This window comes from Grus americana, chromosome 3 (genome assembly GCF_028858705.1).
Source record: "Grus americana isolate bGruAme1 chromosome 3, bGruAme1.mat, whole genome shotgun sequence".
Taxonomy (NCBI): domain Eukaryota; kingdom Metazoa; phylum Chordata; class Aves; order Gruiformes; family Gruidae; genus Grus; species Grus americana.
Window position 1 is genome coordinate 55,452,431 of NC_072854.1, and position 24,134 is coordinate 55,476,564.

A 24,134-nucleotide genomic window follows, 5' to 3' on the forward strand; every position below is an offset into this window, starting at 1 on the left:
ACAACACTGTGAAAATGCTTCACGAAATAGCGCAAGCACACACCACCAAGAAACTAAGTATAGGGGTTTATACTCAGCCTTTATACAGCTCATTTAAGTGTTATGTGGTCTAGAGCTTCCCTCATTTTTATCCAAAGTACTTTCTTATTGTCCTGTATGTAAACGGCACTTCAGAGTTTGAGAGTTTGCTGTTCTAAGCTGTAACAAGGCTCAATGTGCCTCACAACAAAATCACACTGGCACTTCACCAGTGTGTGTGATAAAAACAATCAAAAACAAGTGAGAGAGAACACAGACATCAGCAACAGTCTATGTCCAAGGTATTGCTCAAACTTTCATTGTCTTCATTACCTTCAGAGAACTCGGGGGATTTTTCTTATCAATTGGCTCACTTTGCTTATAACTTTAGGGCTGGTAATCCAAATTCTCAGAGACAAAAATGAATGTCTCCATTTTGATAGGCAGTGGCTCATCCCCTATTGCCTTGCAGTGGCACGTCATTACAGGGAAGTTTGCAGAAAAGCCCCCAGAGTGCATGGGATCAAACCTGAGACTCAGGCATTTCTGGGACCTGCTTTTGCTCTGCATGCAACCATCTCCCCTGTAAAAACTGGAGTTTTCTACTCCAACTTTTTTTGCAATTACTATCAAATAGCTGTAACTTTAAAAAGTAAAATTTCATGATGCTCAAGTATTTTCTGAACGGATTAAAGGGATCTGAAAACAGATTATAGAACTTCCCTTCCCGTTTTCTTGTAGTTAACCCACTGTTTTGGCAGTTAAGCTGTAATAAATTCCAACCAACCTGAAGTCTGCACATCAAATTGTAGCCTATAAAAAATTTTGATAGTGGAGGTATACAGCCCTCAATGAGGCTGATAAAATACTAATGGGACAGCCACAATGTAGTTACAGGAACAGCTGATTAAATCAAGATAGCACTTAACAGAATAAGATCATTTCAAATCTAATTATTACATTAGATTATATCATCATGTCAGTGACACCACTGAGAGGTGATTAGAGATGGAACTTTCAACTTTTGAACAATTTAATTTACATTTTTTAATCACTAATATAGAAGAAAAACTCTTGTATTTTATCTGTGTTCACTGAGAGAAGAGTATATTTTTAGTTCCAGTTTGCTTGAAGAAAAGGTTTTTTTCAAAAGATTAGAAGGCTACTTAGTTCTGAATACTGATAACTGGGTAATGAACCCATAAATATATGCTGCCGAGCTGAATCTTTTGAAGGTCGTTAGAAAATATCCCACTGAAGTCACTGGAAATATCCCTTCTGATTCTTGCAGAAACAGGGATGACATAAGTGACTTTAAAGTTTTCAATCTTCCTAACATTTTATGGTATATTTTAAATTATTTTGGCTTAGGTATTTGTTATTTATTTAAGCAAGGAAAAGATCTTTCAGGGATTCTGTTAATCACTAGCTATATAGCAGAGCAGAGCGGTCAGTCATAAATATTCAGAAACTGCAAACCGACATCATAAAAAGTGATTTTTTTACCAAAAAGTTAACTTGCCCTAGCTTGGGGGGAGTTTATCCCATCTCTGAATACAAACGTAGACTAGGTGACTCTCAGCATCTCCTCTAGTTTTTAGCCTTCATGTTTAATATTTCTGAGGTTTCCCATGGTCATAATTAGCTCTAGGTGTTGCTAAGATGAAAGCTGAGACTGCTTGCGTCAGTACCTATGACTCTAAGAGCGCCGGCTGAAGCGAGGCTGCACTGCCGTGGTCCTCGGCGCAGATCTGCGCACACCTGCTTACTTGGCAGCGCATTGTCGGTCCAGATCCACGGACTGGGCTGGAGCACATCGCGTAACACTTGTGCTGATGTGTGAGTGGCTATGTCAGCTGGGACCCCATATTGCTTTGGGTGCCTCTCCACTGCAGGCTGCTCACCCCGTTGAATTTTGGAGCTGTTAGTGGGTAGCGCTCTCTCCTAGCAGCTGGCCTTCTGTTACTGAGGTCCATCTGTGGCCTGAAAGAACCTCTTAAAAAATCATTGCTCTAGCACGTAGATGCCTTTGCATTCAAAGACAGGCATTTTTACACCTCCACATCTCCCTGAAAGAGGGAACGGAGTAAAAGCCACTGTCCCACAAGTAGTCTAGAGCAGGAGTGAAGCTGCATGCTTCCTTGAACTACTCATTGTTCCAGACCACTGAGATGGGCTAGAAGCAGAACCGCAGGTGCAGCCGCTCAGGGCGCTGACTAGTCTCTCTCACGCTGGAGGCATGGAGCTGTTGCTTCTCTTCTGTGCCTGGTTTTGTTTGACAGATGAACAATGGCTTGTGGCAAGTAGGTGCCTTGAGTGGAGAAGAAAAACACTTCAGGACAAAGGCAAGTAACATTTCTGGAAATACGTGGTGTGCTAACATGGAAGATGACTACGTCTGGGAACTTGGAGCTCCCACTTGTCCCGGTTTCGGCAGGGATAGAGTTAATTTTCTTTCTGGCAGCTGGTGTAGTGCTGTGTTTTGGATTTAGGATGAGAATAATGTTGATAACGCACTGATGTTTTTAGTTGTTGCCAAGCAGTCAAGGACTTTTCAGCTTCTCATACTGCCCTGCTAACAAGGGGGGGGGGCAGGCACCCAAGAAGCTGAGAGTGGACGCAGCCAGGACAGCTGACCCAAACTGACCAAAGAGATATTCCATACCATGCAATGTCACATTCTGTTGTCAGCTGGGGGGCTGGTGCGGCAGCTGGGTGTCTTGCATGGCAGTTGGGGGTGTTGCGCAGCATCGACTTTGGTGTGATGGTGTTTGTCTTCCCAAGTAACCGTTACGCGTGATGGAGCCCTGCTTTCCTGGAGATGGCTGAACACCTGCCTGCCCATGGGAAGCGGTGAATGAATTCCTTTTCTTGTTTTGCTTGCGTGTGTGGGCTGCGAGGCTGGGCGGCTGAGGGCCTTGTGTCGCAGCTGATGGTCTTGTGTAGCATTGACTTGAGGTGGGAAGTTGTGCTGTTCATCACTTGTTTTGTGTGTTGTTGTTGTTGTTATTATTCTTTTTGTGTTTGTCCTATTAAACTCTTTTTATCTCAACCCATGAGTTCTCTCACTCTTCCGATTCTCTCCCCCATCCTGCTGGGAGGAGTGAATGAGCGGCTGCGTGGGGCTTAGTTGCCAGCTGGGGCTAAACCAGGACACCACTGTTCTTCACCCCTGCTTTCAGTTGCCAGGGAGTTATAATGTAGCAACAAGGTGATTTGGGATGTGATATCTGCTGTTCAGAAGATGCCAAACACCTTGTGAGTGATCAGTCATGAAGGCTTTGCTTGTACGAGCTCTTCTGTTGGGGACTTTGATGATGCATACACTTCTTTCCTTGCCTTTTCACATATTCTTATTGTAACTGTCTCATGACGACTGAGTTCAAGTTAGGAAATGTTACTGATTGAAAAGTCATTGCTCCAAAGGGTATCTTTTCCTAAGTTGCATTGCACTAATACACTTTATTTGCACAATAATATTTGCATTATTACACAATATGCATTTGTTATGCATATATTATTGTGAGTATACAGTTATACAATTGCATATACAATTATTATGTGTGCAATTGTAATTACACAAATTTGTTCAGAATATCGAACTTGATATGAAACATATTTTCATAGTCTTTTCTAAAATAGCCGTGCTCTTTACTCAGTGAAGGACAATGTTATTCCTTGGAACTATTAACATTCTTCTGTCTAACAGGAAGGAAAGTATTGATAAGTGAAGGCAAACCGGATACCTAAGGGAGGTGACATAATTAGCATTCATTATTAATGAAGCTATTGCCTCATTCACATGAAATACAGAGCACTTAATACTCTGTTTACCTCATCTTCCCATCAATAAATACATTCCCTCTAGAATGTGATGTTATGTGTCCTCACTTGGGAGATCTGTTCACATTGAATCCACTAATTAGAAGTTCCAGTTTGGTTTATATTGACTTTGCCTTGCCTTTGGCTTTAGTTCACTTGGTTTTGTAATCTAGGTGCACATCACATTATATTTAATGCATTAATCTATGTATCTGACAAGAATCATGACATTTAAACTACTGTCCTGAGAATAACGTGAGCAACAAGCAAACTCAGCCTTTTCTGCTTACTAGTTATTTAGAATGAAAAGCAGCATACAAACTGCAGTAAGACTAGCTGGCACTCAGCGCAGGAACGTGTTAGCAGAGTAGCTGATACACATGGCGCGTGCTCCCTTTTTCAGTTTGTTTTCAGCCACATTTTGTGTGTCATGTCTAAAATTTTCATAATGCTGGGAAGAACTGAAGGCTGGCTGTGTAAGATGTTTCTACAGCAAGTGATTCCTATTATAGGTTGGCTTACAAGCATAAGAACTAGGTATCCACTCCAGAAGTGCCTTAAATAAGGTGGGCAATACTTCCCAGAGGAGTTTTGGGGAGAGCTGCACTGACACTGCAGGACCAGGCAGTGACGACATTCCCAGTTGCAGAGAAGGGAGGCAACAAGGGTCTGGGAGGAAGGGAAGGAGGTGAAGAGGCAGCTACATGGGTGGCAAGCAACCAAGAGGTGTGGGGGGGTGAGGAACCAGTGGCAGCAGTAGCAGGCCGTGTCTGATAAGGCGTTGGCAATGGTCTCCAGCAAGACTGGACTATAAGAAGGTCATGAACCACAGCTTTGTACTCCTAAGTGTTGTAAGAACAAATACCCACATATCCTGCTGTCTCTAGGGAGAATTTCAGGGCATCCTGAAGGACTGGAACGGATTATTAAGTGTGACTTAATAGTGTAACTGTTTAACTTAAAGAGGTCAAAAACATTAGAAGAAAATTGGATAGAAAAGCAGCTCCTTTCTGCCATACTGCTTTTTCATTTCTGGGAAGTTTCACATAAATGTCTATGGATTGCACCGTTTGTCTTAAATGTCAGTTTTGCAGCGATGCCTACAATGAGCATGCTGAGATTCATTGCAAGTGAGGTAATCAATAAATCGAGAGATGAATTAAGGTGAAAATAAAAAAAAAAATCACTACAAAGATTTAAAAACTTAAAGGAATTTTAAAACCCCAAACCAACAACAGGTAAAGACCCCAACAGAGATCTGGAAATAACCTGTGGCTGTATAACCAGGCACAGTTTTTTAGTTTGTCTTCACCTTATGAAGGCTGCTGTCACTAGCATCTAACTCAGAAAATAAGGCCTGGGCATGGCCAATAGCCTGTTTCTGTAAATGGAGAGTAAAGAGGACGACTCCCAAGGAAGCCTCTGTCAACAGGATTTTTCAGCAAGGAAAGCAGTGAGGAGGCAGGCCATCAGAGCGGTCTGTGAAACCACCAGTGATGTACGTAACCACAGAGAGCGATTACTCACAGCTCCCCCTTCCCAAGTACTGGCAAATGGGGAGTGATGCAGGCATTAAGCAGAGCGACTTCGTGACAGTTCCTACCTGGGCTCCTAATTCGGAGGAGCGTGGGTCTCACTTAAGTCAGGTCTTGGATCAGCCAAGGCTGTGCCTTCCCCAGAAAAAAGGCTATGCAGGAGGATTAAAAGAATTATGATGAAGCATTTTTTTACACAAGAATATAATTAAACAATATAAAAATATAATTAAATTGTTGGGCTTTTTGCTTTCTACCTCCCTTTGACTCATCAGCATGTCTGCATGGGCCATCCAGGACAACACTACTATGGGACAGCTGCCAGTAAAACCACGATCTTGCCCATGCTGACATGACACAATTTGGTTTCAACCAAGGCAATGGAGTCTGGCCACTGAATAATGACAGCATTTTACTGCTGCTCACAAACGAGGACCTGATCAGCATGCTGCTGGAACCAGTGACTTCTAAGATTTGGTTCAACTGGGTTTTAAGACAGCAACACATATATACACCTTTAATGAGCCAGACTCATAAAAATAAAAGATAGCTTAATAAAATACTAGTGTATTCAACAGTAATAATTGGTTTGATATATATTTGTATCTAGTCACCCTGAGAAGACACATCGGACAGGTTTTTATATTCCTGGATCATAAACTCAGAGAGGCGAGTGTTAAAACGTGAGGGAGATAATGGCTGGGTGCCTGGCCAGGAAGGCAGGCTGGCAGGAAGTGACTCATCTGCCCATTGACTGCACAAAGTACTCACAGAGGAAATTCGTCTGTAGGTTAGCCCAGCAGACTGTCACTGCCATAATGGATTAAATCTTCCCATCATTGGGCTATTGCAGCACTCAAAAAACATTAAAACATATGATTGTTTGTGGGGGAAGTTGATTTAAAAAGGGAAAGGAAAGAAGTTAGCAATGTTCCCTGCCAAGGGACTGATAAATGGGCTCTGCAGCAACGGCAACGGTGAGGGAGAGAGTAAATCAGCAGCAGGTATCATTTTCTTATTACTGTGTGCTTCTCATTCATCCTGAATGCTCTGAATTCATGCTATGAATCAGAAGCAATACCACAACAGTAGTATTTCAACTGGTTGGGTAGAGGAAGATCTCAGCACTATCTGCTCTTCCAAATTTATTCTTTGGTTACTTACCCCACACACTTGGGTGACTAGGGCCTCTTTGCAGACAGAGTTTGAAAGGACAACAGTGCTTTTTTTCTGCTAATATAGAAATGATAAGCCTTTCTGCAAGCTGGACAGAATGTCCCTGTGTTCCCTCTGCTTTTCTTCTAATGGGAAACAAAGCTGCCCAAGTGGCCTTCCAGGCAGAGTGACCTCAGAGTGATCGGAGTTTGCAGTACCCTTCCTTGATTCCTTTTGGCTTTCCTTCCATTTCTCGTGTTACACGAACGGGAGAAGCAGATCCCTCAGATCTCAAAAACCTCTGCTCAATAAAGCAGCATAGTTCCATTTGATAAAGTAATATACTAACTACTTCTAACCTGGGCAATCTGAAGAGACAACTTTCTTTTTACTGATATACTATCTAACATATTATCCCTCAAAAATTATTAACCACTAAGACACTACATAGAATAACAGAATGAACTCTGCCCAAATTCTACAGTATGTGTTTGGATTTAGATACCTAAAATACATCTGAGTGGTAGGTAGCAGCCCAGCCATGTTCTTTTCAGGGCTGTGTAACTCATAGACAAAATGCCTTCTAGAAAAGTCTCCTGGGCATTACCAAATTTGTCCTGGCACGCTCAAAGGTATTGTTTTGAGGGATGCAAGCTTGACTTGCAATCTAGTAAAGACAGGTGCTAAAATGCAGGAGGTCTTAGGTTCTCAGATGTCCTCACCAAGAAAGAGAGTGAACCTGTATCACTTTCTTGTTTCCTCTACCCCAGAACACATGGTTATCTTAAGTGAGATCACTCACTACCGTTTCTTCTTGAAGGGGCCATTTCACAACCAAGAATATGAGAGGTGAAGACAGAAAAGCAGAATTATAATTACACTGCACCGTACACATCTCATTCATTTCAGCTTCAGCTGTTAAGTACCCAGGGCATCCGTACATCAGGCCTTACAAATGGTGCCCATTAATGAATGAATGTAGAGTTTGCACTCGCTAGTGAAAACCTTGTTATAAGAGGGCTAATTTGTCCACGCTAAGCAGGAGCTCAGATGCCGTGGTATTTCTTTATCCTTCCTGATTTTGTTCTCTGCTAAGCACCGGGGGCCGTTTCTAGGCCTGCTGCAATGGCAGCTGCTGCAACTTTCCTCTTGCTGTCAGGGAATTTCAGCCAGCCTGCTGAAGAGCTCACACATTTAGCCTCTTCCAAGTTCAAGTATCTCAGTACACATACTTTGCTTGGTTGTACCGCTCTAAGGCAGCTAAAGGATGTATCCCAAAGGTCCGGCAGCATGCTGAACTGGTTGAGTCCACCAGGCGCTAGACACGGCAGGTAGCCTATCCTAAGAGATCCAGTCTCCAGCAAGTTGCCAGCTTGTTCATGACTCTGCTGACTGTGCTCTAAAAGAACAGTTAAAGTGTACATTTCAATTCAAAAGAGATAAATAAAAAGGATCTAGCAGTATTTTATCAGCCAAACTGTTGAACTGGACCACAAATGTGATTAGTACTGTATGACTGGAAAAAGCTGTGGGACATACAGTACCTCAGTAGGCTGAGGTTTACTGGATCAGAGGAAACATTTTTCATCTATGAAAAAATATACTTGGCTTAATTCTCTTCCATTCACTTGGCTGCAATGATCTATGCACAGGTTTGAGGACACCACGGGAACGTGAGTGCCCAGTTCTCACCATTGCAGCTAACTGGGCATTCCCTTGCTTCATGAGACTTCGCACGTTTCATTCGTAAGGAAGATAGCTGTCTGCATCACCTGGCATTTCAGCTTTCCTGAAACACGGCTCCTCTGCTTCACTGTGTAGTTTCCCTGGCTCTCAGGCAGATCTTACAGTGCAACAGCTTTGAAACAAGCAGAATAAAAACCCAGAACCTTCTGAAACACAACATAAGGCATGGAGAATATGAAGGAAATTCTGAGCTTGACTTTCACCTCAATTTTGTGCCGCTGATTTCAAGAGAGTTCTAGTTTCCACTGGGCAGAGGGAAGAAAGTCAACCAGCCTCCCACAAAAGTATGTTTAGGAAAAGGTCCTGCACTTCTTGAGAACAGCTCGTCATATAACTTTATATAGCAAATTACATTAGACGAGGCCCTAGCTACTGACCTATAGGGAAGTGATGAATAAAACAATACTTCCAGCATACGTGGATGAAATTTCCCTCGATTTATCATTTTGCATGGTAAAATAAGCTCGTGGTGCTTGACTGCGGGGATCCAGTAGCTATGTTCTGGCTTTGCACTGGCCAGCTAGTAACATCAAACCAAACAGCTAGCAAGGAGGATTTCTGATTCTAAATGAGACCAACCATGCAAAGGGCTGATGCAGCTCCAGTGGTGATAAAAACTATGCCTTTAGCTGGCCACTGAAAATTCAAGTAGGAAGGCCATCATAAATGTTAGTATTTCCAGGATCCCTGACTCTTCTCCAGTTTGAGTGCAGACACAGCATCCTGCAGGGAATTTCTGCTTTTCATGGGCAGCAGGATGACAAATGCAGGCCACACTCACCCTGGGGTCAGTCTTTGTGAGAGGCAACAGGAAGGGGTGGCTCTGTGCTCTGGGAGGGAGGTGGGTAAGTTCCACTTTTTTGACTGATGTCATCTTTCCAGTGGAGGAACTACCACACCACCAGTCTGAACAGCAATGCTTCTGTCATTTTGCCAAACTCTTAACAGTAAGCCAACTACTGTAATTACTGTTCTCATGATTTCACTGTCTCAAATGAAGTACTTGGCCTCACACTCCCTCATTCTCTGAAATTTTACAGTATTTTAACTCACCTGGTTTCAAGGGAGCTACTTCTAAATTTAAGCAAATCAAGAGAGAATCAAATCTTCTTTGTGCTAGCAAGCCTCTCAAAGGATTTACTGTGCTGTAAGCAACCACTCCATTCTCTGTTTACCTTGCAGGTAATAACAAGAATATTCTGTGGAGAATTCAAATACAGAAGAAACATACCAGGCAAGTTCCTGAAAGAAATTTAAGGCTTACCTTTCTCTGTAAACATGGAGTGCATTAGTAGATTAATTTTCCATTAGACAAATGAATGACATAGGATGCAGCATGCCACAGAAGATGAACTGCATATCAGATGCAGTACAAATCTAATCACAATTAAAATAGTCAAGTAAACATTATCTGAGTCAGAACCAAGCTACACTAGGGTAGGTCTTCACCGTGCTGCCAGGTCTGAAGTGTAGTTTATGTGCCAGGGCTTAATGCCTGCATTGAAGTTACCCTGGTTACTGAGGATTCCCATTCAATCACCTGGAATTTGTTCTCTCTGCATTGAAGAACTGTATGTTTATTACAGAGTTGGGTTTTGATAAAATGACCCAGAATACAGACACAGATACCTGAATCGGTGTATTTAAAATTGAAATTAAAAAAACAGAAACAAAAAAAGGTCTCGATCCATGTCTTCAACAGCAGTGTGACAAGAAGCACAGTAACCAGAGATGTAGCAAAATTGTCATGATACTGGTAATACAGAAATACTTACCACACAGCATGATGTAAATCACAATATTGCTAAATACGCTGAGACAAATGACATATATAGATGAAAAAAAAAGACATAGCTTTTGCACCATCATTTTTCTAAAGTGGCATGGTTATTTGGAATGACAATCAATCATGTATAGTTCTAACCATTACATGAAATAAAGGATAAGAGTCAATTAAATCTGCTCTTCTGCAAGATTCACTATACTCTAGATATATGAACATAACCATGTAAGTCTCCCCGTTATATCAGGTCAATCAAAACAGTCAACTGATATAAGCAGCCTCAGGAAGAGTTTAGAAAACTATAAGCCTCATCAGGCCTGCAGTATACGCAGTTTTTAGCTGATGTAAAGTATAAGGCCCTTAAAAAAAGTACATTCATTGGCATCAACAGAGGTCCAGGATGATTGTTTTTAAATGCTTTGTAAATGCCGGATACAACTGATAGAAGGATGGAGATTCAGAAGAACTGTATGTTAAGTAATTTGGAGGATACACGTTACGTGCTTGGCTTTTTCCTAACCTCTTCATCCCAATCAAAATCTAATGTAGCATCATCTAGCTCTGCTATGGAGAAGAGAGGTTTCTGTGTGACCACACTGATTTTACTATCATTTCCCAATGCAAAACTCTTCCTCCTGCTAGGATTGCTCACGTGCACCTTCAGCAATGGGCTATGGCTTTCCTTGTTAGTGTCAATCTTAGTGGTAGGGGAGGTTCCCAATTTTGACTCAGGACGCGAGGCAAAGGAGAATGACGACAATTTGGCTAACGTGCTGGAGCGCACCCTCCCTGAGCTTGGGCTACCAAGCTTCCCCTCTCCATCTCTTCTGTTTTCAATCGATGGAGAAGACACAGCATTCAAACTCACATCCGAGCATATTGTTGCACTTCCTCTGATCTCTTTCCCTAAGGCCTGACTCTGTTGCTCTTCTCTCCCTTTATTATCAATTGATCGTTTTTTCAAATTATTTTTTCCTAAGCGAGTCAATGTCATCTTGGATTTCTCAGAGGGGCAGCAGTCTTCTGGCAGCTGCTCTCTTTGGAGCTGCTCCCCAGGCTTAAAAGTAGTTTCACTCTGAAAAAGAGAAAATTCTTCATTTTTCTTGTCTGAAGAACGATCAAGTTTTGTCCTTGGTCTGAAGGAAAATTTAGCTAGTTTAGCTGCTGGAGGACTTTCACTGTCAAGGATTTCGGGCTTATGGGAACTTACTACCTTTGTTTCTTTCACTACTTGACCTTTATTTCGTTTTCTCAGGGAAATTGTTGCAGTTTTTGCTGCTACAGATACGCTGTTCTGTTCCTCCCCTAGCACAGACTCTGCATCACTTGAATGATCTGGCAGGTCAGACACAGGTAATACTGAAGGAAGGGGCTTTGCCTCAGGGTCCTGTGTACTTGTAAAGAATCCATGTGACTTCTCCGTGTGCAGTCTCTGCCAGCTTTTAGAAACCCGTTGTGTAATAACTGAATCCTGCACACTAGCACTTGGTGATGCTGGACTGTGAATGTTTGCTTCTGAAGAAAAACAGTTGTGTTCTTCAGTCCTCTTCCCGCTTATCTTGGAAGCTTTGTCCTGTTCCAAAGGAGCATGTAGATTCACAGTTGCCAGTGACTCTCTCATTCCATTTCCCTTCCTTGAAAGGCTTCTTTCTTCAGAACAGGGTGTTTTGTGTAGGGTTTCTGAAGCCAAGTTATTTGGAGATATCTTGGGCACCGGAGACTTTTTCTGAAAAGTTTCTTCAGCATCAGCGTTGCTCTCTTCCAGGCTGTCAAACCATGCCAGGCTGCCATCATCACCTCTCTTACTATGTTTAATCAAGTGGTTTGTATTTTTGTTATTACCATGTGCTGGGTTGCATAAGGGTTCTAGTTGTGTATCCTCTTCACAGTTCCCTTTGGGCAAAGAAGGCTGCGGCCTGGAATTACTCTCTTGCTGATTTGAAGGTTCTGACTGAAACATTTGCTTTGACTGCCCAAATGCATCCTTGTTCAAGCATCTTGTAGTAGTACTGAAACTTGTCTCTTCAGGCTGCAGCTGGCATGAATTTTCCTTTTGTAATCTATGGAATGAAAAAAAAAAGCAATAGTAATTTATTTTTCATTTTCTTTCTTTATTGCATTAGTGATGCTTAATATGTATGAATGGTGAAAAGCTACAAATAATGTAGGTCACAAAAGTGCATTATTAAGTCTCACATACAGCTCCAAAAGCTGGTGTTGCAGTCTGTGATCTTTCAGCACCTTCTACAATGAGTGGCAGAATTTAGTGTCCCCAATAGAAGATAGGCAGATGGGCAGAGAAAGGAATCACTTAATTTCCTTGGGAAACAAACAAACCAACCAACCAACCCAAAAACCCCAAACAGATTTGCACTACTTACAGCCATTGCTAGAGTCCCCTTAGGGATTACATATTCTGTAAGTGTATCTTCTAGAACAGGAACCTCATTGGATTTTATCCTGAGCAAGGCAAAGGCTCAAATGACATCAGAATGGAAAATCTAGGTATTAATTGGAATAGTGGTTGCTGGCAGTTTTCTCTCACAATCACTATGGACTCAACATGTCAAAAACTCCACGATAGAGATATCAGATCACCTAAAAAACTAATTACCACTGCCTGTGGCTGTTAATATTCTCAGGGCCCTCCAAAACAACAGAGGTGCTGGAAGTGCTGACTGGGCCCTCCAATCTCTGTGTAGCTGATATTCTGTCTATTCTACCTAAACGTGTAATTTCCAAGGGAGATAGCATTCTACTTTTTGCTAAATAGTGATTCTAACCATGAGTGAAGAGCAGCCACATTCTATCCCAAAAGTGTCTGCATTAGTGTAGGCGGAACGATTCCTATGCATTATAAACAGTTCCTCACTATTTGAGAGAGAAAAAACTATATTGACATGTATCTTTCAGAATCATTATTATCATTATTTACTAATATGCTTATTCTTAAAATTTGATGGGAAGTAGCAGAAATGATCTGACTCATCAAGAAGGGCTGAAAGATACATGCTTGTTTATTGAAATATAGTTTAGGGGGGATGCGTGGGACAAGTCTTCTAATATTGAATAGGTTGTTTTAAAGAGGACATTCATTTAGTATTCTCTAAGCTGCTTAAGAGGGAGGAAGAAGAAATCAGCTTAATTTGCAGCATAAGGGATTCAGTGGGATACTGGGAAAACCTTTACGAGCATTAGGATGGAGCAATAATGGAACAGACTATCCAATGGCAGGGGAAAATCCTCTTCATTAGGCGGCCTTTGGAGCAGATAACACAAGCCCCTGCCAGGAAGGTCAAACCCAGAGCTGATCCTGTCTTTGTATTTGATCTCCCATGCCTACATTTCTATGATCCCTTATGAACACCTCTGTTTTAAAACTAGCTTTTGTCTGTCTGTTGGAGATATCCCACCTTCATCTGCTCTTATTGCCTCTGTGGTTATCTAAGATGGCCTTACAAAATAAGTCTGAAAAATATTTAAAGGAAAAAGTGTATTGTCCCAGCTGTTCTTATTCCATTAGCTTCAGTAACATTCAACTTTCATCTTCCTTTAACAATACGAAAGTACGAATTTCTTTAGAGCCTAATCTCATTTCAGGAAACAAATACTATTTTTTCATATTTTATTTCATTCCAATCCTATGTTTTCCTCTCAGCCTCAGTACGTTAAAAGTTTTCTATTAATAACAGCAAATAGACTTTCCAAAGATTATTGCACTGAGCTGAAAACTAGAAAAGAGACGGTGAAAATTCCAGCGTGTAAAAAAGAAAAATCACCTTGGATTCAAGCTTGTATTTTCCATTAACAAAAAGGGAAAGATCCTGACAAGGCGAACACAAAAGAAGGCTTAAAAAATATGAAGCAGATCTGCTGTATTTTACCAAGCAAGTAACAAAAGGTTACATAATACTATTTGCTCAGCTACAGAATCTGGCATTTTGACCCTAAGAAGCTCCACTGAAATTTATCTGAGCATAGAATTGAGATATGAGTTGGGAACTGATTAAAATGTTCTTAAATTCTTTGAAAATTCCATAACCCAGAAAGAGAAATGATCTTGTGATGATCTCAGAGTGCTACTTTAAAACAGTCTCCCTACTTATCCATGTCCTCTAACGAACAAGTCCCTTCCCAATGACAGATTCTATTTTTAGACACTCTCGAGATATTATTGTCAAACAATTCTTTTTTGCTATTGAATTATTTTGTCACTCTGCATATTATAACCTGTCAAGTCTTTGTAGCTCTTTGCGCAAAAGATCTTGCAGCTCCAGTCGCTCCAATATGAGTTCACATTGTGTTCGGTACTGTGCCATTGGATTTTCTGGAAATGAGGTGTGTAAGGCATTGATCCCTCCGAGAAGTGCGCCCCCCTATGTCACCAGAGAGATAAAAGAAAACCAAAATATCTTCATTATTCAGCACCAAATTTAAACAACAGAGACCATTTTATACAAAATTGTCCCTTAGATATTTTAAAGCTTAAGGTAGCAAATATTTACTGAGTAAGTGTCTTAAGAGAAATAATCCTATTTGGTCTGTTCACACAGGCAAAGTTGCTCATATACATAAAGCAATTATATGATCAAACCTGCAGTTTACTTGTACTATTTTTATTTATACAAAAAATGGAAGCTCCACTTAAGGCTTGAGAACATCATGACTAAAAATGGACATTAAGATTAAAGAAGTTTTCCAAATACCTTCTAAAAATTCTGCCCATGTGAGCAACTTTTATAACTGAAAAAGTTCTGATTGCTAAAAGCTTTCATTAGCTTTGCCTAATTATTTAAACGGAAATACCTGGGTATTAAGGCTCACCAACACAGGGTAGACTGACCTGCAAAAATATTTCTGAATAGCTCTTAAAAAGTAATTGAGTATTCCCAAATAATTCCAGAGAGGAAGTGCTTTTAATCTGGGACAGTTTTGCTGTGCCCTGTGAGAAATGAAGTAGTTTTTATTTGGAACAGAGCATCTGCACAAAGTGATTTGTTCCACAACAAATAATCTAGAATAGCTCTGTAGTTAATTGCTCTTTGGAAAAAACCCAAACACACCACAAACCCTCTATTTTGCCACAGATTAGCTAGCATTTACCACTCCTGCCTAATCTATAAAGCTCAATACAACTAATGAACAAAATGCGTATCAAGTGCAACGTGAGCAATAGCAAAAGTCAACAGTCACATATGGCATCACATGGACCACACATTTTCATTTGTAGCAATTTCTGTTTTTTCCATTTTGGAATTTTACAATTTTGTGTTTAAAAAAATTACATTGAAAAAACATCATTCTGGTGGCTAATTAAAGCTCTTTAAAACTACACAGTGCTAAAACTAAGGCTGGCCATGCAACCATTAATGCATTCCACTGAAGTTATCACTTTTTTTTTGCTGATAACTTCAGGAACATGATAGGTCTGTTCCACAGAGAAACATTAGTCTGTAGCCATGAAGAAGGTTGTTGTAGAACCTCTCTGCCATATTTGTTTCAAGGACTGGAAGGTTCATAGTTAATGAGGTAGGGACTGTGGAAGGAAAAGTCCAGTCTCCTGGTTAGGACAGTTAAAAGCAGCCAAGAAGAACCAGATTCTGTCTCTGACACAAAGTTTCAGTTCTTGTGATTCAGAACCAGCCAATTAAGCAAAGGTTTTGAAAGGCAGAAAATTTGTAACTGGGATCCTGATGTGGTGTGTGCACAGAAGGAAAGTGCAGTCAACAGGAAACGTGCTCAAACACTCAAAGTGCTACTACTCTGAAACTGGGGCCCTAAGCATCTCTCATGGGGTATGCTCCAGTGGATAATTTCTTCTGGATCCTGCATAATGCAGCTCTAGATCACAGAACAGGAGTAGCACCAACCCATCACTTCACAAGGACTGTGTGAAGATAAGTGAACTGATATTTCTGAAATACTCAAATACACTGGAAATGAATTCCACAGAAAAACACATGAAGAAATTGAGAATTCTACCTTTAGAAGAGCAAGTAATAAACAAAACATTGAGCAAAACACTGACAAAGGATGGTTGCTTTTGAGTACTGTCAACCTGTGACCTAAGGATCCAATGGAAAAAAAAAAGGAATACATGATTATGTACCTTGAGCTATACGCCCAAGGGGTACAATTATGTCTTGCTCTCACTGACTTTTCAGTGCTTCACTTAGCCATCACAGTGAGCTTCTTTTAAATGTTCTTTTGTGTGTGTCTGAAATTATAAGTGGGGTGGGATTGAATTTAAGATATCTGTCAAGTTTCATTCCTGTGCTGGTGCTTATGTCTCTGAGATATCTGCCCCTCTGAAACTCCGAGATACCATTTGGAGGAGAGGAAGGCAGCCATGTGACAAATCCACAAACTGTGGAACTGAGGGCAGAGGATCTAGAACAGAGAGAGAAAAAATAAAGTATTACAAGGAAAGTTAGCAGAAAGGAAGGGTGTAAAAGTGCCTAAGGAGAGGAAGACAAAATGTAAAAAGGCAGTAAAGGAGAGGGACTGGAAAAGGAATAAAACAAGGATGAAAACATGACCAAGAGAAGGAGGAAGACAACAAAGAGGAAATGAGGCAAAGAAAAGATCAAAACAGTGGGATTAGAATACACTCACCAAGTGGGAAAGAGAAAAATAAGTGTAAATTAGAGGACAACAGAAACAAAAAACGCTAATGAACTAGGTTGGTGATGAAAACGTGATAGTCCTCCTTCCCAAGAGGGATCACAAGAAGTATCTGAACACTGACTTGAGAATGGTGAACTTTTATACTGGCAAGAGTATGGCTTTTCATAGAAGTTGCAAAGACAGTGTTGAAGACCCAAGAGTTTGCTGAGCTGAAAGGTGGCAGCCAGTCCTTCCAAGAATGACGCTGACACTTCCCCATTTACAACTTCATTCTACAGACTGACAATTAGACAGGAAACACAGAATGTGCCTATACATAAAGTGATTTTTTTTCTAGAGAAGGAATCAATTTCTGAAAATCAACTTTTGCTTGTTACTTCTATTTTTTTAATAAAACAAATAACTTCCTTCAAAAAGAAGGAAGTGATTAATTTAGACTTTCCAGGAGGAAAGTAAAATTTGACCTTAAAGAGCAGACCTCAAATTTGCAGATTCCCAGCAAAAATGAACACATAAGAAATGAAGAGTGGAGCAAATATGATAAGCATACCAACTACTCTCAGGTAGTCTTCTGCAATCGTAATTCAGGCAAATTTCTCACCAACTCTTATTAGATAGATGCTTGTTATGCAAACTGCAGCCCTTGAGGGCAGGGCTGTATAAATATGAAACAGTGACCACAGTTAAAATAATTATTTTACATTTATTCATGCTGATGAGGTAGACAGATACACAGATGACAGTATACATTCATTATTATTACACACATATATTCCACTTTTTGATGTGTTATGAAAAAAACCTGAGTGTTTCAGATTTCTTCTATCCATGTTTTGGGTTTGAATGGCAAGGTTTTGTAGCAGGGGGGCTACAGGGGTGGCTTCTGTGAGAAGCCTCTACAAGCTTCCCCTTTGTCTGACTGAGCCAATGCCAGCCGGCTCCAAGATGGACCTGCTGCTGGCCAACGCCGAGTCCATCAGTGACAGTGGTAGTGCCTTGGGGATAACATAGTTAAGAAGAAGAAGAAAAAAAAAAAAAAAAAAAAAAAAAAAAAAGAGTGGTAGCTTTTGCAGCCAGAGTGAGAAGATGTGAGAAACTTTGTAGACACCAGGTCGGTGCAGAAGGAGGCACTGGAGCAGAGATTCCCCTGAAGCCCACGGAGAAGACCATGGTGAGGCAGGCTGTCCCCCTGCAGCCCATGGAGGATGATGGGGAGCAGAGATTCCACCTGCAGCCTGTGGAGGACCCCACTACAGAACAGGTGTAGACACCTTAAGGAGGCTGTGACCTCATGGGAAGCCCGCACTGGAGCAAGTTCCTGGCAGGACCTGTGGCCCTGTGGAGAGAGGAACCCAGGCTGGAGCAGGTTTGCTGACAGGACTTGTGACCCTGTGGGGGACCCACGCTGGAGCAGTCTGTTCCTGAGGGTCTGCACCCCATGGGAGGGACCCATGCTGGAGGAGTTCTTGAAGAACTGCAGCCTGTGGGAAGGACTCAGATTGGAGAAGTTCATGGAGGACTGTCTCCTGTGGGAGGGACCCCATACTGGAGTAGGGAAGAGTGTGAGGAGTCCTCCCCCTGAGGAGGAAGGAGCGGCAGACATGAAGTGTGATGAACTGACCGCAACCCCCATTCCCCATCCCCCTGTGCTGCTCGAGGGGAGGAGGTAGAGAATTTGGGAGTGAAGTTGAGCCTAGGAAGAGGGGAGGGGTGGGGAGAGGTGTTTTAAGATTTGGTTTTATTTCTCATTACTCTACTCTGATATGCTTGGTAATAAATTAGATCAATTTTTTCTAAGTTGAGTCTGTTTTGCCCATGATGGTAATTGGTGAGTGATCTCTCCCTGTCCTTATCTCGACCCATGAGCCTTTCATTGTATTATTTCTCCCCTGTCCAGCTGAGGAGAGGAGTGACAGAGCGGCTTTGGTGGGCACCTGGCCTCCAGCCAGGGTCAACCCACCACAGTCCAAAACCATACTGCTTTGAAACCAGTGTCCCATCAAATTCCCACCTAGTTAATTACAGGTTTAATTACAATCAATGAACACTTACGTGATATATTCTGCTGTTTCAACTGGATACATTAGTAAAGCTTCTTGTTTTAACTTAGATGCTGTGCTGTCATTGAAAAGCTGAGCTCTTCCAAAAAGCGCACAATGAATTGCAGCGGACAGTGAAATAATCTTTTGCTACTTAATAAGGTTAAGCCCTGTAGTATTTTTGAGACAAATTCCATTTGCAATACTGTGCAGTAGATTATCCATGGCACGAACTGCAATTAGTCTCTCAACCCTCACTGAAAGAACAAGGGAGATCACAAGTGCCTACCTGCCAGATGTCACTTTGTGCATCTATCCTGAAGAGCTTTATCTCCGAAAAAGGAGCATATCTACTCCTGCAAAGGTCTTTAAGGTCCATTGAACTAATAGATGCTATATAAAATTGTTTTAATTTCAATATATTCATATCAACCTCCACAGAAACATAGGAAATGCCATTTTGGATCAGACCAGTCATCTGTGCAGTGGAGTGTATCTTCTCTGACAGAGCCAAAGCCAAATATTTCAGATGTGCTAAAAACCCCTGTGCATAAAACTCTGGATAATCTGCTTATGGTAATTTTTTTTTCTACTCCAAAGCATGAAAATTTATTTCCCTTAAAAATATTCTATCTGAAGTAATAGTGTCTATATTATTTTCCACATTTCCATTAAAAAAGCCTCTGTCAGCTTCACATTCCTTTTATTAATTCTAAATGTGTTCCTTTTTCTTTACATTCGACATCCTAATAATGTTACAGTAAACTAAAATCTAGCCTTCCACATTTTTTCAATGCCTTTTTACAAAGAAACATTACAGAAATCCATGTGATAACTGGAATGCACTATTTTCAGAGTAGGGCAATGAAAGTTCTGAATTTTAGCATCACCACCAACATCTTTTAAAATGATCTAATGGCAAAATAAAGTGTAGGTCTTGGCAACTGTTCGAAACTTGCTCCAGAAAAGATGACTTGGTTCTCTCATGCCTAGTTAATGAGTGACAAGATGACATCATGGAAGAAAAACCTATCAGAGGCTATTAAACAAAGCAATATAGACACAATTTCTGGCTCAAAAGGTCTTTAAAATGTAGATTACTGCAAGTCAACAGTATGCCAAAACTTCATTTAAACTGCAATCTATAAAAAAGGTACAAGGCCTTTATCACCAACCCAGATTTTTCAGTATAATCTCTGTTTAAGGATTTTAACAATCAAGATGGACTAAAAATGACTTGTCAAGGTTTCTGATGACCTACTTTATGTGAGCCCACAAAACCCTCTCCAAAGAGCCAAAAGGAGCTGGCACATTTATCTACGTGATAAACTGAATCCCTTAAATGCGGTATTGCAGCAATGGCAATATCTGCAAGAAATCTTACCTGCATAGAAGATTCCATCACTGATACCACAGTTACAGCATCTTCCAAAGTGACAGTATCCCTAAACATCAACCGGGCATGAGCTATCAAAAATAAATGGGCATTGAAAGCAAGTGTTACCAAAGTCAAAAAGCAATTTTTTTGTACTAGGAGGGACAGGATATTTCTTCAAATTTCTTCAGCTCTTCAAACATTTGCGTATGGGCCTAACTCAAACATGAATATAATCCTTTTGATTTTAGTGTCAATTTCAGCAGGAATTGGAAGGCTTAGTTTTGCTAGTAAAAAATGTAATGTGACTTCTGGATTACAGTTACAGTGACAGATCAAATAAAGATGCTCAAAATGCTAAAGTTAAAAAATGTAAAGTGCTGGATATCACAACAAAGAGTGTGATATGAAACATCCCTATCTATATAGGCATGTGTCATCACCATAAAATAAAAAAGTAAGTCTAATTTCATCACAGGTCAGAAAAGATTTGATTTCTTCTAACTTGTCTATGCCACAAATTGAGTATTATTTAAAATGCTTTTCTCTATAATAGCTTTATTTTTTCTTTCTTCCCAACAAAATTCATTTTTGTAAATGGATATAATGCAAATAATTTACCCCATGAAGTTCTCCTCATTGGCCATGGAAACACACACAGTTCTTATTCAGCAAGAGAATGGCAGGTTAATTAATAGCACCTATACAATACTTTGAAAGAACAAAATGCTACTAAAAGCCCCAATCATGTGAACACATAAGAATGGAAGAAACACTGAATGTGAAAATAACATGTGAATCACTAAAAGTTAGGAATGTCTTTCATTTCAATAATTTTTCCCCCCAAATGGAGAACAAAATACAAACATCTGCTGCAGGTAGCACTACATTGTTGACTGGCATATAAAAGCATAAAGACCATGTATGATTGTTATACAAAAATACAGTATGTGCTTTCAAATTAATCCTGAAAATATGCGATATGCCATTTTATAAAACAAAATCATGTCAAGACAGAGACCTACTGCTTCCTTTGGTTTTGTTCTTATAGGTGAAATGTGATTTGAACTCAGAGTTGGAAATGTTGAATTCCTCTTGCAAAATACAGACTTGATTATTGATATTGAAGGAAACAAATATGTGTTATTTTTTATGTTATATTAATTTTAGGATAGAAGCAAATACTTGACACCTTTCATCAGGCTGACTAGGATGGCAACCCAGACTCGAATGAAGTAAAAGAAATCATGAGATTGCTTTTCATAAAGTCATATAACTTCTGAGATTTTTCTCTCAAATGTGATTGTTTCCAATGTTTTTAGTTTTTATTATGGGTGTGAGAATGGCAAAATTGATTTTGATAATCTAAATATAACACCCTTTACCTCATCCAAAATCTCCAACGCCAAGTCTCTTTAGATTAGAAACATAAACCAATACAAGAATCGCCTATCCCTCTCTCTATGGAAAAGCTGCCACTCTGCTTACTGGCTATAATTATACTCCTGATCTATTAATTTTATAAAGGTTAATTGTTAGTCTAAAATAAAATTGTCACGGCCTTACCTTCTGCAAGGCGTATCAAACTCTCTAATAAGCGAATGGTAGTTCGGGCAGCATTTCTGCAGTCACTCTGACGCTGCATTTGATAGTAACGTACAAGGATCAAGTTGCTCTCATCAGACAATTTTGGCTGTATACTTTTTATAAGGCAGAAGTAGGTTTTCATCTTTTCCATGCTCCAGAGCTTTTCTGATTTGCTTGGGCAACCTGTGTAACAACTGCCTAGTCAGTAATTCTATAACAAGAGACATCAAGGTTTTTCCCAAGAATTCCTGTTAAATAGAAAGGTGACTATAAAAGACACATTATTGTATTTTTGGGGCATACCGCACTGTCTGTACACCAGTCCTCAAGGACTTGGTCAAATTCCAGCGTGGAAAATCTTACACACCACCAAATCCCTCCCCTATCGAATTCCACAGTAAAGCCTCCAGTAATTTCAACAGCACTGCTGTCAGACTCACTGCCCACCAGATGGTACAGTCAGTACTAAGTGCTTTAGTATTCCTTAAAATGTAAAATGCTACATGAATGTATGTACTGCCTCTGGCCATTTTACCTACTTTGTAGGAGCCAAAAGCTACCTGCTGTATTCTGAACATTTTTTGCAGGGAAACATTTTGGGAAGGGAAGGAAGCTAGCTGAAGGAGTTTCCTCTAACCACTTCTTCTATAATGGGGATCAAAGCCATGTTCCTGGAGTGGACAGAGAAGAGGCTGGTTAAAATCAAATCACACTGCCCTTCCTAATACCAGAGCACAGAGCTCCGCGTAGGGAACACTATTTTTCATTCTTTGAGCCCTGCAGCACATGCAGCTCAGATTTGTTCTGTCTGAATTAAGTTTCCCATTAACAGCACGCACAATTGCATGGTGTGTAGAATCTGCACATCAAGCAATGCAAAGGCGCAAAATGGAAACTATCTACTTGCTGAGCAGTCTGGGCCAAAATCTCTTGTAAATGATCACAAAGTATAGTGTTCTCAGCTCAGCTCTATTAATTAGTGATCTCTATCTTATTCCTCCTTGATAAACAACTGCAAGAAACTATCGTAGCAAAAATGTAAACACTGATTAATATGAAAGACTCAAGGATAACAAACTAAACTGAAAGGTGGGGAAATTAAAACACAAACCCCAAAAAAGCCCACTTATAATTTAAAAAGACTACTCTTACCTTTATTTTGCAAGATGAAGGATGAAATGATGCGGTCCCATTCCTCGTTCTTTGTATCTAACAGTACTAAGACCAAGTCAAATCTGCTCAACAGGGGACTGCCAAGAGCTATGTTGACAGAGACAGACTCATTAGGGTCATAATGGCCTTTTGGGTTTGTTGCTGCCAGGATAGTTGTCCTTGTATTAAGCTTGCACACCAAGCTGGAGAAAAGTATAGTGAACATTATGGTTGAATTAAATCGGGTAGGGGAAATAATTCCAAAGTGCTAAAACTTACCAATTTTTTATGCTATAAAGAGCACATCTTACGTTGAAAGACCGTAAGAGCTAAACAATATACACAATTTTATATTAATACATATCACATATACAGCATTTCTCAATCAGGGAATAGCAACTAGACAGAGAGACAGTGATCAGGATACCAAAAGTAACTAAGCAATATTGCCATGAGTAATCTCTATATACAGCTAGGTCCTTAAATGGTGAAAACCAACATAAATTTTCAGAAATAAATATTACTTTTCTGATTTATACAACATAGAAACACTTTTTAATGATGGAAAGTAAGATTTTAGCTTGATTCGCATTTTAAGAAAGTAAAATGAAATATAAACTTTTGGTTTATTCCTGTCTGTAAACATGTTATGAATATGAACCCAACCAAACAATGATGGCAGCCATATCGACTGTTTCTCCAAGGAAACAGCCATTTTCCTCTCTTAACCATGCTATCCTGGCATGTGTTTTTAGATGTGGGGAGAGATTATTTTTATTCTAGTAGTCCAAATGTAATCCTTTCAGTTAAGGCAGCAGCAGAAGTATTCTAACTTTGGTTTGTCACTGAGCTATTTCTAGTCAGCTCCTGAGTAACTGCTGCCTCATGTCCAAAGTTCTTCTGTAACTGAGGGGAAGGACTACAGATCCTCCATTAAATTACACCCAATGTGAAAAACCCCTTACCTCCCACGCACCAAAAGAAGTCCTTAAATTAACAAATAGCTTAACCTACCTGTGCTAAGTAACTACTCAAAAAATCCTCGTTAGATGTAGTCCTCAGAAGTGAGCAACTGAGGCTATATGTGCAAGTTAGCAAACTGTGTTTTGGGGTCTACAAAATCCAACCAATTGCAACAAGGAACCTGGCTAATATATGTCGCTTATTTTACCAAGTAGGTGGGACCACACTGACTCCAAGTATTTGTTCCCGACTGCATTACTGGCAAAGGCCAGTAATTTCCCAGGTGAGAGCGGCATTACTTGTCTGCTGTCTACCTAGCATATTTACAAGGG

The 24,134-nt window shown here is 40.3% G+C and overlaps 1 protein-coding gene across 1 annotated transcript in view; it reads right to left on the reverse strand.

Annotated features, from left to right (window-relative positions):
• Positions 1-9,902: 9,902 nt before the first annotated feature.
• Positions 9,903-24,134, reverse strand: part of MCM9 (minichromosome maintenance 9 homologous recombination repair factor) — a 50,929-nt gene continuing 36,697 nt past the window's right edge. Inside the window, exons 9-13 of the mRNA XM_054819552.1 lie at positions 22,840-23,042; positions 21,667-21,870; positions 20,110-20,192; positions 14,290-14,435; positions 9,903-12,119 (exon numbers count right to left, since the gene is read on the reverse strand). Coding sequence (XP_054675527.1) covers positions 10,556-12,119; positions 14,290-14,435; positions 20,110-20,192; positions 21,667-21,870; positions 22,840-23,042 — 2,200 coding nt within the window. The 3' untranslated portion in view covers positions 9,903-10,555. The remainder of the gene's footprint in view (positions 12,120-14,289; positions 14,436-20,109; positions 20,193-21,666; positions 21,871-22,839; positions 23,043-24,134) is intronic.